We start from the raw sequence: 16,488 nt of genomic DNA on the forward strand, positions 1-16,488 counted from the left end.
TTTTTATTTTGTTTAGTTATTGCAATAAAGATATGATAATTATTATGTCGTGTAAAAATATCAAACGTGAATCATTTTTTTTTTTTCTTCACAAACGAGGTCTAGTATGAAATTATGGTTCTGAAAATTACTTTTTATGATATAATTATTGATTATTGATAAATATTGACTATTTATATGTATTGAATTACTGACTAATAGGCACTTATTTTATTTTTAAAGTATTTTTCAGCTATTTGGATTTTGAGTTTAATGCATATTTTTTTTAATGCAAATTACAACAGATTCATTGAGGTTTGGTCATATTTATAAATATTCTTTCATTATTTGAAAAACTAACGGTTGTCTATAAAAAAATCCTTTATATTAGGATGTCACGATGGGATATTTATTAGACAATAATTTTTTTTTTAAAGATATTTATATTTTGCAAATAACGAAAGAGTATTTATAATTTCAAGAGAACCCGTTGTATTTTTTACCATATTTTTTTTCATGGAAAACATGGATCCAAACTCCAATTTACATGCAGTTTATTGAGAAAAAAATACTTATATGATCTGAATGTGTAAGTATCAAAGTGGTACAAATTACAGTATTATAAGTTCCACTGTTGGTATAATTTTGTATTGGTCGTTTAATATTTTCACACTCGATGCATGTAAGAATTTGTAGTCTGCAGAACTCAAACTGCATGATCATAACACCATTTTTGCAACAAAATGTGTGGAAATGAAGACTGTATTAGGAGACCTGTACCTCCAAAAGCATTAATCCAGCAGTAGATAAAAGAGTGCAAAGTATTATTGCCAAGAAACACAAATGAAAAGACAAAAATTCTGAGGATTAAGTATAAAAGTCCTTCGACTTGTCCAGAAGTTGATACCAAGAATTGAAAAAGAAAATAAAAATACAAAATCATCTATCATCTTTACAGAAGCCACGGATTGTACGAGCTTTTATTTTTCATCTCCTCAATAATCTTTGTTCGCCTAACGATATCATCCATGCAACGACAAGTTCAAGAACCAGTTTCTACCATCACGAAAGACAGGACTGGTCGGTGAGAGCAGGACCATGTATCAGCAGCAAAACTATCTATAATCGTCAAGAAAACGGTGTATACACAAAATTTAACAGGTACAACAAGAACATACAGACATTTCATTAGCAGAAGAGAACCAGAAACCTTATCTGACTGCATGTATCTGTTCGATGATCGTTCTTGAGTCTTGGCTTAAACAGCAAAGGGTTTTCTCGCTTCACCTGTTTCTGGTGTTTACGGACATTGGAAACTGTGATTTCTTACATTCAGTTGTCTGATGTGGCGGCTCGTACATGAAGGTTAGTCCAATGCAGGAATGTGAAATAGGCTAGATTATGAGCTCAGACTCCCAACTCATTGTCTTGGGACTGACTCGTTATTTGCTTCTGTAGGAATGTGAAATTTGCTGAACATATTGTTGGTGCCAGTATTAGATACACCATTTTCAGCTTCTTCAATATGGGAAGCCATGGAACTGTTGGGAGAGTCATTAGGCGCTACCACACGACGGGCACGTTGTGAACGTCTCGATGCTATGTTTCCCCTTGAGCTTGTATCCCTACTTCTCCGCCTCCTGTTTACAGTTAAATATCCATCTGCTACAGCTTCCAGTGCTCGGGTTGTTGGCGGGCGGTTCCTTGTACTATGCCTCAGGGGATTCACAGTAGAAGGCAGCTCCATTCCTGCCTCAATATCCGAGGACTTTGATAAACAGTGGTTTTCAGGCTTGATCGACCCATCATTTTGATCCATCCTCATATCTGTAGCAACAGAATAATCCTCAATTTCAGGGGATAGTTGAGGCAAGTTAAGGTCGATCAAGAACGGAGTTCGAGTGTTCTCTGGGGAGGGTTCTTTGGCATGAATACTACTGACAGGATTACACTTGATGCTCTCGTGGGGACTACCTTTTGATGAGCTGGTGGGCAACAACTTATCACCTTTTGATGAGCTGGAGGACAACAACTTATCCTGGCACAACCTCACTTGAGAAGATACGTTCTCATTAAATTCACGAGTGCCTGAACTGCAATAGGACGTGCTGTTTCCTGATCTGGGAGCTATGGAGGAACGGATCACCCCATCTCTCACCTCATCACAACCATTAGCAGTTAATCTCCGGCAACGTTTGCTGATGGGAGCTGTATAATCAACATCACCTTGTTCCTGCTTCCGTCTCAAGTGGGGTTTGGGGACTTTTCTCGATTGCTTCTTATCGATTAAACCCTTCTTGTTTTTCAAATCAGGACCTGATGTTTTACTAATATCAGGATAAACAGTATGAGTGTCCTGAAATGAGGAATTATCATCATGCTTTTTCCTGGCAGGAAATGTTTTCCTACTGGTTTTAGCTGTCGGATTATCTGCCGCATAAGCATCAGGAGTGATGGTATTGGTAGCGTCAGATTCACCATTGTTCTCCTCAAGAGTAACCTGAGCACCACCTTGAGTATGGACGAGAGAGATCGACATCATATTCGAAGTTTCAGATGGAAGAGCTCTTAGTTCTCTTACTTTGCCATCGGAAAGACTCGTGTCTACTACTGTGAATCTTGTGTCGTCCATACTGCAATTACTAGTCCTTGGTTGCAGATAAGAACGACGGTGCCTTGTTGGCCGATAATTCTCATCTTCTTTCAACTTTTTCTTACCAGCCCGTTCATGTCCTTCTTCTTTCTTGTTACCATCGGTTTCTTCATTGTCAAGGTCAATCAGCCCAGGCTCCTTTCTAACTTTGCCCAAAACATCAGTAACAGAGTCAAAGTAGTGATAGCCTTTGACCAGTTTCCTTCTTGAGAATTTCTTTATGCCGGGCATAAGGAAAACCAAGCAATGTTTGTTGGAACCAGCAACATGCCGTGGATTTTGAGGCTGCTCAGAATGCCAACCTCTTGCCAGCAAACGCGGCCAAACTGCTTCCCAGAACAAGTCATTTGACCGAGCCTTGCTCAACCGATAATCTCCACTTAAGAACTTAATAATCTCAGTTGTTGTAAGGGAGGAGCATCGTTTTCCCGTTGGCATCTCCGGACGGACAGGGATCGCTTGATTCGACCTCAAAGGTTCCAAGGCCATTCTGGTGAGATCTTGTTTTCCTGTACCAATGGCAACAGCTTCTACAAGAATGTTCATCCCCACCAGGGCCTTCAAGGAAGAGACATAGTCTACTAACAGCATTTTTTCTTCCCCAAAATTCTTAGACACCTATCAAAAAACGAGAAGAAAACTTCAGCAAAATCCCAAAGAAGATAACAAAACAAAGATAAACGTCACACTGACTGTAGTAAAATTATATCAAGCTTTCTTTTCCAGTTATGTTTCATGAAATTCATTCCCTAGCTGAGAAACGGAGCACAACACCAAAGATTTATTGATCACATCATATCAACACCACATCAGAAAACTATAGCATTATTGCTTAATGCTGTATAAATATTTTATGCAACGAATGCAGTTTTTGTTAACTATAGCCCAATGAAATCTTAAGAGTACCTCCAGCAAAGCACTTCTGCGTTCTTCTGACACTCTGGGAAGTAACCGAGATAGCAGTTCCTGCTGCCTGAATCCGGAAAATATCCTCTGCCCGTATACACATTTCTTGCTCCTTGTTCTTCGACCCTCTGACCATCTACGATATACATCCGAACGGTAAAATTCACCATAATAGAATGAGAGTATTGCGCCCATTTCTTTAGTTTCAAGGAATCGCTTCAGCTCGACAAAATTCTTCTCAAAAATGTACAATCCTAGAAGGAAGCTAGCCTTTTCAGTTTCACTCCAACTTTCACTGAGTAATCCAGGAACCAAAAAAGAATGACCTCCACCACTGCACTCCAGTATACTCTCGTCAGATGGTAAATTCTGTGATTCGTCTTTAGCCTTCATTGAATAATGAGAAGGTCCAGTCTCACCACTGGAATAAGTGCTTGTTTCAGCTAGATTCTTAGGATTGGGACGTCTGGAATCTGAAAAAATTTCTGGTCCCTCATGTTTCTTGCTACCGATCCATGTTAATGGTATGGGTAACCCAACCAAGGAATTTTGGTGGGAACGCGTCCTTGAGCAAGAAACATTAGCGGGCTCTCCAAGAAGTTGAGGAAGTTCGGCTTGATATTCATCTCCAATTCGTGGCAGAATATCTGGCTCTCCAAATGCATCACCTGCATCATAGGAATCTGATGGAATTAGAGGGCAGACCTGTGCCTCTCCACAGTCATCCGAGTCTGGTCGCAGGAACTGCTCACGAGGAATTTCAGCTATGCGATCTCCATTCTGACCTAAAAGGATTGAAGCCATCTGTCGAAGAAATCAACACATTATCCATTAGAGAGAAAGATATCAGTTTTTCATACAAGTCCATTAAATGGTTAAGAAGATTTGAACCAGCAGCAACAAAATTCTTTGCCATGCAAACGCACACCAAACTGTGACAAATTTTAAGAACTTTCATCTCTCTTTTTTTTTAAGATAAATTCTATTCACAACTAAAACGCATAATAGCACATACAGCTCAAAAGGACGACAAGGGAAAAATGGAAGAATAGGAAATCGGTGAAATGGTTTTGTAACTAGCAAAGCTAACACAAGATTCAACTAATAATACATACTGCCTTTCAAACAGAAAGGTCTTACCTCTCACTTTATATCATGAAATATTAGAGCCCAGACCAGGTTCCGGTCTCCTAAATCCCACTTATCTTGATATTCATACAATACTAGACGGATTCTTAGTTTCTTACTTGAACTCAATGCTCAATAATCAGTTTTACTTCTGTCACCTGATTAGCAAAAGACAGCCAATGTCATTGATGCAGAACGATGAATCACTTGATATTTATCAATGAACATTCAAATACAAGTTCAGACCTAAAGATGCTTCTTTCTGTACAGCTGGCCACAAACAACAGTAAACAAAATTCGAAGGCAGAGGCAAAGGGAGTGATTAAGATTAATATATAAAGTTTTATAGAGATAAAATTTATAGAAATTTCACCGGATGAAAAGCTCTTTCAACAATCTATTAAAGAATTTAAAGTTTTAGAAATCAAAAATATACCTACATTAGGTATATATAGAAATTAGAATAAAAAGTCCAAAAAATTTTCACAAAATATCTAGATAAACTCTTCAATAAAGCTCAAGAAATGTAAAGAGAAAACATGTCGACAGCCACAATCATTAAGAATTTTTTCATCAAAACTGATGAGACAGATAAACGGATTTAACAGTGAAAACTTAGAATTTAATACTAACTCATCAAGTATCAATTCAAAGACAAAACAGATCCATTTTTCCATATAAAACCAGCAGCATTTCACCATAAAGATAATAACTTTATCACAAGAAATACATAACCAGACCACGAGACGGATCGTACTAATCCCAAACCAATCCACCACCTCCATCCAAATTCTAAATCAAACAGAACCACATCAAAGCCTCCCATTTTAGCAATTTTCATATTTATGGGCAAGTTCCCAGAAAACCCGAAAGCCAAAAATAAAACAAGAACAATGCACAAAAACAAGAAAATCATGCAAAAAAAAATTCAAACACCAGTAAAAGCCACCACCTGCACTGAAAATTCCAATGTGATCCCACCAAATTAAACTCTTTTCACACTTCACAACTCATGTCCTCCTACAATCCCGTCACATTTCTTGAGCAAAAAACCAATACCACCAGCAAACACACACACACAGACGCACACATACACATACACAGAAGAAACACACAAATAGATACACTTCTGCATGTAAATACACATAGGAAACATGTGGAGGGGTAATGGGTTCAGATGTGAAGCAAAAGAAGAAACCGAGGAACACAGCACCAAGTACACAAATACACACACACACACATACACACAAGAAATACAATAACAGTATACACATCTACATATATGCATACAGAAGTTGTATGTATACATGTATACAAGAGAGCAGAGATAGAGCAATACCTGTTTTCTTCTATGAGAGCAGAGTTTTCATGGGGTAAATTGAATCGAAGTGAGAGAGTAATTATTTTTGCTTCTCGTTTTTTAGAGAGAGAGAGAGAGATATTGTTTTCTTGTTATTTTTATTCTTATAGTAATGAGTTTTAGAGAGAGAGACAGAGGATGAAGAGAGAATTGGACCAATTTAAAGAAGGCGAGGGTGGGAAAGACCACTCGCTGGGGAAAGGGTGTGGTGTGAACGCGTCGTGAAAAGCTTTTTCTTTTTCTTTTTCTTTTTTGCTCCAGACCACTTAAAAATATATAAATTTAAATTTTTTAATAAAAAAACCTAAATTTCCTAGAGGAAAAATTACTAATAAAATAATTATTAATAGGAAACTTAGAGAAAAAATATATTTTTAAATAAAAATATTTAAGCAATCTTCCGTTACAGTTCAGATTTATTAAATGTTTGACTATTAAAGTTTGGTATAATCCACACAATACTTTTATTACAGAATCGATATAAGTAAATATCTGACAGATTTCTACGAATGTTGACTATTTATGAAAGCCAGTATTAGATTTCGGTTCTTTAAAATTTATAATTAAAGAAATTAAAAATAATGGCGTATACGCAATCTATGACTGTAATATTTTGCATCTTACATATATCCGATTTACTTAACGTGATTCGTTACTAATTTTGAAACTAAATTTTTGAAATATTTCATTAACCGATTCATTATTTCAGGTAATTAATTGAAATGGCGTATTTCACAATTCAAATTTATGGATTCGTATTTTATTCAAGTAATCGGAAATAGTATATAATTGCACATTCCATATTTTAGAACTGTACGTTTGAATTCTAATTCCAGGCTGTTCGATAGTATGATTAGGAAAGTTCGATTTCTGGTATCCCAACTTATTAAAATTTATATGAAAAAGTACTAAATAAGAAATAAACTCGAGATTGATTAATCACATCATAAGTGTATTGCAATTCTTACGTAATTAACTTCGATTTTGCTGCATCTGATACGAACTAATTCTTTTTAACAAATTATTTGGTTTCAAGATCATAGATTGTCATATAAATGATACAAAAAAATATATAAATTGTTTTATGAGATGTAACGGTATTAGGAATAGTTATACAGTTATCCTCTAAAGTTTTGTGTAATTACACATATATTTTATGTGGTTTGAAAGATTAAATTTAGTATTCCTGACTTTTATTTTTATCTAATAAATAAATTCTCAATCAATCAAAATTTAGCAAGAAAATTGAATAAAAATCTATAATTATCCCTAATTTATTTAATACTAACTTATTGGAGGTCAAATAAATCATTTTTCTGATCAGAATATCCTAATAAGGACAAAGATATATATATCTCTCCTCACATACATTGACATGTGAAAATGTATAAGGCCAGATTGGTTAGAAATATACATATTTGACTTACAATAAGTTGGTAATAAGTTAATCGATGGTACATGTAGATTTTCATTTATTTTTTTTAACTAACATCAACAAATTTAATAAATTTTGACTAATAAGAATATCTATTTATAAGACTGAAACAATGTTAAAGATATTATATGTATTTATCAAATCATAAAAATCTATGTATAATTAATGAATTTTCGGTCCTCAAATATAGTCACTAATACGATTTTATCCTCAAATAATTTAATGTTGTAATTTTATCCTCCAATAGGATAAATGCACCCATTTTTCCTATTTTCTTCAAACTTCAAAAGAAAATAATAAAAAAAAATAAAACTAAGTAAGAATTTTTCTAAATAATCTTAACAAAAAATTGTCAAAAATAAAAAAAAATATCAATTAATTTTAGAATTTTGTTTCTTAATTTTATTTTATTTATTCTCTTTTAAAGTTTGAAAAAAAAATATAAAAAATTGATGTATTGGATTACAAATTAAAAACACCACAAAATGTGAGGAAAAGAGCAAATTTTTCCACATTAAATAAAATTTTCGTTAAATTTAACGGAAAGATCAAAAGTGCCAAAAATGTTAGAATTTGCAACCTTAAATTATTTCATTAAATTTCAAGAAGAACAGTGTAATTAGCACAAAATATTAGAAAAAATATAATTTAGCCCCCTGTAATATTGAAATGTGCAAATCACTCCCCTACAAAAAAAAATTAGCAATTTACCCCTTGTATTTTTTTAAATGCAGTGATTTACCGCCCCTCCAATGTTGTTTAAAATGAAATAATTTACCCTCCTGTTGCTTTATTTTAAAAAATTTAAGAAGATAAATTATTATTATTTTTTTATTTAAGAATAATTTATTCATTTACAATATCATATGAAGTAAATTGCATTAAATCCCTAAATATTATGGGCTAATTTGCCGGATTTCACAAATCCGTGGATGTGGAGTCTCACATTGTGATTTTACCCACCACGGCAGAAGTTACACGCGCTGCTGTTGCGAGTGCGACACACAAGAAATATTGTGTAAAAATGCTCATTGTAGCAAAAAATAATTTTTTGTTTGTTTTATTTAGAGAAAAATGAACTATTTAGTGCGTGTGTGTGTAAATATATATAAATATACACCTTTTTTTTCCTAAATAAATTAATATATTGCATAATATAAAATAATATATTCTTTGTTACACCATATTTATATAAATAAAAATATTTATGTTTTACTATCTTTCTATTTTTTGTATTAAAAAAAATAATATTACAACTGGAAACATTATATTAAGTGAGAGTATAATTTTAAAAAGATGAAATTCAATTTTTACGAACTATAATAGTATTCGTATAAGTAAAAAATATAAAGTATTAGAAAAATAAAAGAAAATTATTTTAATTTAGATAATAATTTTAGAATAAAATTTTATTTTAAAAACTTGAGTTTTATTTTAAAAATTTGAAACATAAATTTGGGTCGAAGATTCAATTTAACTCACTATATAATTATAAATTATAAATTACAATGTACTCTTTTGAAATTTTGCATAATTACAAATACCCTCTCATTATTTAAAAAATTATAAATAAATTTATGGAGTTAACGGTCGTCTAACAAATACTTCATATAATGGGCAGTCATGATGGAGTATCTATTAGACTACTATTGATTTTAAAAAAATATTTATAATTTTTTAAAAATTAAAAAAAATACATTTAATTATAACAAAGTTTAGAAGAGCCCGTTGGAGCATACCCTCTTATTCATAATGAATGCATTTTAATTTTTTTTTCTATTGGAATATTGTCACAATTTCTATTTTTCTTCTTTTAAAAAAATTAAAAGAAAAAAGTATCATTTTATTGTAGTAAAAAAAAATATTTGAAATACTATTTCCATGAATTTCGTGTCGTCGTTTTTAAAGTAAAACAACAGCTGTATATTTAATAAAATTCGAACCCTTGGGCCATGATATTATAGTTCTCGATTTCATCATTTAAATTAGACCTCATTGCGAAACGGTAACTTATTTCAAAATTTAGTGTTGATGTCGTATTTGTTCCACTCATTAAAAAAAATGGATTATTCGATGTATTATAAATGATACGCAGTTTATAAAACTATGGTAAATAAGAGAAATTATAATTCAAATTGAATTTGGTCGGATCTAAACTAATTTATATGGCAAGTGCAATACATTTATTTTGTCATTGGTGTATATTCAGGAAAAGTGACCAATCGCATGGCAAGTGTATCACACTTGATCTGTGATTGGTTAGGTTCGGTCGAACTTGATCTGAATAAGAATTTTTTGACAAATAAATACTTTCTACCACAGTCAAACAAAAAAAATATTAAAATCTAATTTTTATCTCTGGTTAATCAATATCTGTCATGATTTTAACTATGCCTAGAAAAATATTTGTCACGATTTTTAACTATGCTAATCTTTTTTACATCGCTTGCAGACGCAATAATGGAAAATAAATACTTTATGCCACGGTTAAATAAAATCAATGTGAATACTTAAATTTTACATACAATTAATGAACATTTATCTTGATTTAACTATAAACAAAATATTTGTCATGATTTTTAACTATAGTAATGTTCTGGCCTAGCCTGTAGAAACCACAGTTACTAGCCGTTGCACAACTACAGTTACTTAGTATTCACAAGATTTTTTTTTTTTAAATCGTAATAATTAATTATGATAAAAAAAATAAAAAATTACATATTTTATTTTAGTTAGAATTAAGAATAATTTAATTATTTAATCCCACTCTATAAAGTCAAGTGGACTACCCAAACAACAAATGGGAGGCCCAACAATATTAGCCCATGGATAAACTCGTCCAATGGGCCCAAATACGGCCCGTTATGCTTCAATCAATTCTCACTTTAAAAAACCTATAAAATTAGAAAAAAGAAAAAAGAATATCGGAGAAAATGATTTAAAATGTAAAATTTTTTATTCATTTTTATTTTATTAAATACAAGATTGAAATGTTTAAAGTCAGGATTATATTTAATATTTGTAAAGATTAATAATTTTATTTTTTTTAAATGATAATTACATACATGATTATATCAATATCTCGATAAATTGAACAATATTATCAATTCAACCAATACATCAATATGACCTAGAACAACAAACAAATTATAAATACTTACATAAGATTTAGTGGGACTCGGACCCATTACCTCGAACGTGTTCGTGGGACCTCAACCTTAACCACTTGGCTAAGACAACAAATAAATTTCAAAGTTTGAAAAATTTAAGTTTTATTACATCACAAATCATGGTAAATTAATACTATCAACAGTCAAACAAAATCAATTTGCAATCTTAATTTTTAACCATAATTAATCAACAATTGCCATGATTTTACCTATAATCAAAATATTCATTACAGTTTTAACTGTACTATTGTCTTTGTGTCATTTACAGAAACAATGGCTAATAGTCATTGCGTAACCGTTGTTTGAGAATGGCTTTTCGAGAATCCATCCCAAAATAATAATTGTGACAACTTTTTATAACGACTGTCGGTAAGTCCTAATAAACTCGATCGTAAAATTATTGTGATAGAAAATTATATTGGTCCTAATATTTGATGATGAAACCAGAAACCCATCCCAATTCATCACATTTGTCCCAAATCCGTGGCAAATTGGGATAAAATTTTCCAACAGTTTTATCACAAAATTCACATTTCGAAGATACCCATCACAAATGCCTCCAAAGTCCGTTGCAAATTTCGTCAACACAGATATGCTACAAATTTACGACATTCTTTGTAACGGATTCGGCAAAATTACATTTCCCATTAGTTGTATAGGATAGAGTAGTCAATACTTTAACCCTTTAATTTATAGAATTTTCAAAATAGTTCTAAAATTGAAAAAATTTGACGCATTTAGTCATCTACTTTATTGAATTTTTACGACTAAAATATTATTTCCACCACTTTGTGTTTTTCTGTTAAAGTAGAAAATCCATACATTAGTGGAATTCGAACCCATGACGTCTTCAACTTTGCCAATTAAACTAGTTCTCTCTCCATTCACTATAAAAAAAAAATTGGGTTATTTGTTACATTATAAATGACATGTGGCTTACAAACCATTTTAAATATAAATATTTTATATTACAATCAAATAAAATCAATGTGAAAACCTAAGTTTTACACACGGTCAATTAACATCTTTCATGATTTTAGCTATAACCAGAATATTTCCCGTGGTTCGGCCTTTGCAGCAGAACAACGGTTATTAGGCTTTATGCAACCGTTGTTAATTAGTGTTCAGAAGAATTTTTTATTTTTAATCATAATAATTAATTATGATGAAAAGATATAAATATTTTATTTATTATTGGAATTAAAAACAATTTAACTATTTAATCCCACTCTATAAAGTCAAGTTGACTACCCAAACAAGAAATGGGAGGCCCAATGACTAGCCCATGGTTTAACTGGTTCTATGGGCCCAAACCGGCCCGTTATGCTTCAATCAATTCTGACTTTAGAAAAACTACAATTAAAAACTAGTTTGTTAAAAAGAAAAAGATTATGAGAAAATGGTTTAAAATGTAATTCTTTTATTAATTTTTATTATATTAAAATACAAAATTGAAGTATTTATAATTATATCAACATTTCAATAAACTGGACAATACTGTCAATTTAAGCAATACATCAACATGAGTAAGAACAATAAATAAATTACAGACACCCACATAAGATTCGATGAGACTAAAATTCATGACCTTGAACTTGTTCATGAGATCTCAACTTTAATCACTAAACTAATACGATAAATAAATTTCAAAGATTGAAAATTTAAGTTTTATTGCATTGTGTTCTTAAGCAAATTTTGGTTAGTTTGGTGAATAGTTTAAATCTTAGAAATCAAAATTCCAGATTAATTAATTAAATTGTTTTAAAAGAAATAATAAATTATAATTGGCTCCTCTGAGATTTACTATAATTATAATTATTCTTTTATTATTTGAAAAACTACAAATATTCCCTTAGTATTAACGATAGTATTAAATGATAATATTTTTTATCTTGTCACTATATAATTATTAATGATAAAAAATTATGTATAACGTTGTCACTAAATGAAATCATATTTCTTTTGTCACGTATATTAAACAACTACACAAGAAATCGCATCCTATAAAGCACTAAACAAAACATGCAAAAATTTAGAGAAGCACTTAAATAAAATAAAAAGAAATGACAATTTCATGCCTACATTTTAGATTCATGAAGCATTGATGTGCCCTCATTTCAACCCCTAAAAAGTTTCACTTTACCCACAAAACCCTCATTCATACTCTTCTCACCCCCATCAATACTAACTTCTTTTCCAAGATTTTTCATTTATCCCTCTCTCTCTCTCTCTCACACACACACAATATATATATATATATATATGAAGATACACATGATGATCAGCAACCCTAATTCTTGCAAAAACCCTTAGTACTAAAAATTTGTAAGAAAACCCTGTTTTTGCAAGAATGGTGAACAACATGAGCAGTATCATGTCCATAACAGACCAAGATTTGGTGAAAGAAGAGCCGATCCTACTCATGTCCCCAAGAAACCCTGTCCCAACAGAGACAATATTCCTGTCCAACATAGACCAGGCAGTGACTTTTCCAGTTGAGACAGTGTTCTTCTATGAGGTTCCACCAAACATGGCCTCAGCTGCATCAACAGTTGGGATTGCTGGAAAGGTGAAAAAAGCAGTGGAGGAAGTGCTCTTGGTGCCTTATTACTTCATGGCTGGAAGGCTCAACTTCAGTGATGAGACTAAGAGGCTGGAGCTTGTGTGCAACAATGCAGGTGCCTTGTTTGTTAGTGCAAAATCAAGATTTTGTCTCAAGGATCTTGGCAATCTTTCTCACCCAAATCCAAGTTTTCATCACTTTGTGCTTCGCCCCGGGATCTATAAAAGCCTTGCAGAAACTGCACTTTTCACTATTCAGGCAAGCATTCATGTGGTTTGGTTTCTCAATTTGTTGATCAATGCATGTACTAAAAATCTTTTTGCTCAAATCAGGTTTGGTCGAATTAAACCAATCACATATATAGTAAGTGTGATATATCTATTATGTGATTGGTCATTTTTCCTAAACTATACACCAATGACATATTGCACTTGCCATATAATTGATTCAGGTTCGGTCAAACCTTGTCTGGGTTGGAATTTTTTCTTACGTACATAGATTTTTTTTTCTTTTATTATACATTTGTGCCTACAAAAAAGTTGAGTTTTCATTACATTATAAATAATTACGTCTTAAAAATCGTGATAAATCAATACTATTAATCACAGTCAGATAAAACCAAAATAAAATTTATTGTTTTCAATATTCTCCATGATTTTTAGCCATAGCCAAAATATTTGCTATGATTTTGGTCATGGCTAATACTTTAACCATACTTGCAGAAACAACGGTTAATGGCCATTGCGAAATCCTAATTCATTTCTCGTTACTATGATTTTTTTCTTTTAGCTATAGTAATTAACCATAGCGAAATATTATATTTTTTCTAGTAGTGTAATACAAATGTATTTCCAAATAAAATATATAATTAAATTATATTAGGAAAAATAATATAATTTTAGCCCATTAACTTGTGGGAAGTGTCATTTTTATCCTGCAGAAATTAATTTTTGTAATTTAGTCCTGTTAACTTTAAAATTTTGGCAATTTTTATCATAGAACTAAATTATAAAAATAAATTCGTATAGAACAAAAAATACCACATTCTAAGTTATAGGATTAAAATTATAATTTTTCAATTATATTATGATTTAAAATTGAGACTGAATATGATATTGTGTGAATGTGACATCAGTGTATTACACAAAAATATGAAAGAAGGTCGATCGATCATCTTTATTGACCACTTTACTTCGTATCAATTTATTTTAAGTATGAAACTTATAGGGTAATTATATTTCCATCCCTTAAGTTTACGCATCTTACCAAGAAATTCTTCAATTTTGAAAAATTACAATGTGCTCCATGCAACTTGTATTTCATTTTTATATTTCGTCAGCAGAAAACAAAATAGACAGAATAAATTCTGTGTAATAAAATATAATTTCAGGTAATGTAAGTGTATATTTTTTTAACTTAAAGAATAAATTACATTTACAACATTTATACCCCTTAAGTTTAATTAAGTATATTTTACAAAAAAAGGTTCCTTAAATTCTAAGAAAGTTAGTTGAGCTCATGCAAGTAATATTTATATTTTCTCCCCTCAAATATTGGAAAATCGGAGAGAATTTGTACAATAAAATATTATTGCAGGGGATGTTATTACAATATTCATTACAAAAAAATGACTCAATAGTTAAGAAAAAAATCAGTATTGAGCTTAGCGACGAGAATTTTACTAGCTAATTAGTTTGACTCTAATTTTAATAGAATTTGTGATTGGGATTAAAATTATAAATTTTCGTAATTTATGAAAATAAATTTGATGGGTCCTAAAACAATGAGAGTAAAATCGCAAAAAGAGTAAATTATGGAACGTAAATTACGATTTTCCGGATCAATGATGACAATTATCTTTTCTTCCTGATTAATAGATTCTTGCACGTTGATGATTCAGGTAACTAGGTTTGAATGTGGTGGATTTGCACTAGGATTCACCACAAACCATGCAATTCTTGATGGGAAATCAGCAAGTGAAATGTTCCACAACCTTGCTTCAATATGTAGGGGAGAAGGCCTAAAAACCAACCACATCAACAATGACAGAACCTGCATGAAAGCAAGAACCCCACCCCAAATCCTCTTCCCACACACTGAGTACGTAAAGCTCGCTAGAACGTCGTCCCTCCTCTCTTCTTTCACCTCCCAGAAACGGCCATCACCGTCTCCACACATCTTCTCTGACAAGTACACGCACAAGCTCTTCTCATTCACCCCACAGATGCTGAAATTGTTGAAGCAAAAGGCGATGATCGAGTGCTCAACCTTCGAAGCAATCCTAGCCCACATTTGGAGGGCAAGAACAAGGGCCATTCTTGGTCATGATTGTGATCAACATCAAGATCAAGATTCAACCGTTCTCTTTGCAGTGGATATAAGGGACACGATATCGCCTCCCCTACCGAGTTCTTTCATAGGGAACGCTGTGATCACGGGTTATGCACGGACTAAGGCTCGGGATTTGGTGGGCGGGCCGTTGTCTTACGGTGTTGAGATGGTGAGGGAGGGGAGGGAGAGAGTGACAAGTGAATATATAAGGTCTGTGATAGATTGGTTGGAGGTGTATAAAGGGACTCCAGCAACTTGTGGATGTGCATTTTATGTGTCAGCTTGGTGGAAATTGGGTTTTGGGGAGGTGGATTTAGGGTTTGGGAGGGCTAAACATGCTGGCCCTATTGTGAGTGGGAATGATGAGTTTGTGCTTTTGTTGGATGGTGGGGATTGTGATGAGGGGGGAAAAGGGTTGGGGATCAATGTGTGGATTGGGCTAGAAAAGGATAAAATGGAGAGGTTCTTGAAATGTGTTTTTGAGATGTGATGCCACAGAAAATTTTAATTCAAATAGAGTTTGGTTGAATTTGAACTAATTATATGGCTAATGCAGTACTTTTAGTCTATGATTGGTGTATAATTAAGAAAAAATGATCAATTTCATAGCAAGTGTATTACACTTGCTATGTTGACTTGATTCGACCAAATTTTATTTGGATAAGAATTTTTCATAACATGACTAGTTGAATAAGAATAGTACTATTGAAAATTAAGGATTTATAAAGTATTATACGTTGTGATAACATATAATTTTGTATTACAGTCACATGATTTGTTGTGTGATGAAAAATTACCTATTTCATATGAATGATTAAGTACTGAAATTTGAGTCTGTATGTCTGAAACATATAAGTCGATATATGTGGATTCTATCTTAAGAAATTTGCTGGATTGGCCCCATACTTCAAATATTTTTATTCAAACTGCATTTGGATGGAAGAATTTTAGTTTAGGGGAGGA

At 32.1% G+C, this 16,488-nt stretch overlaps 2 protein-coding genes across 3 annotated transcripts; one reads left to right on the forward strand and one right to left on the reverse strand.

The window, feature by feature from the left end:
* Nucleotides 789-6,133, reverse strand: LOC105156897. 2 transcript variants are annotated; one of them, XM_011073154.2, is made up of 4 exons: nt 6,006-6,133; nt 4,679-4,824; nt 3,539-4,342; nt 789-3,250 (listed from the first exon to the last, which is right to left on the reverse strand). In XM_011073154.2, exons 3-4 carry the CDS (start codon nt 4,340-4,342, stop codon nt 1,400-1,402), a joined length of 2,655 nt encoding a protein of 884 aa, XP_011071456.1. In that variant the 5' UTR covers nt 4,679-4,824; nt 6,006-6,133; the 3' UTR covers nt 789-1,399. The 2 variants fall into 2 exon arrangements, with proteins under 2 accessions (XP_011071456.1, XP_011071455.1); XM_011073153.2 differs by lacking the exon at nt 4,679-4,824.
* On the forward strand, nt 12,898-16,073 carry LOC105157060 (omega-hydroxypalmitate O-feruloyl transferase-like). Its single transcript, XM_011073357.2, has 2 exons — nt 12,898-13,452; nt 15,095-16,073. Exons 1-2 carry the CDS (start codon nt 12,982-12,984, stop codon nt 16,013-16,015), a joined length of 1,392 nt encoding a protein of 463 aa, XP_011071659.1. The 5' UTR covers nt 12,898-12,981; the 3' UTR covers nt 16,016-16,073.

This window comes from Sesamum indicum, linkage group LG3 (genome assembly GCF_000512975.1).
Source record: "Sesamum indicum cultivar Zhongzhi No. 13 linkage group LG3, S_indicum_v1.0, whole genome shotgun sequence".
Classification (NCBI taxonomy): domain Eukaryota; kingdom Viridiplantae; phylum Streptophyta; class Magnoliopsida; order Lamiales; family Pedaliaceae; genus Sesamum; species Sesamum indicum.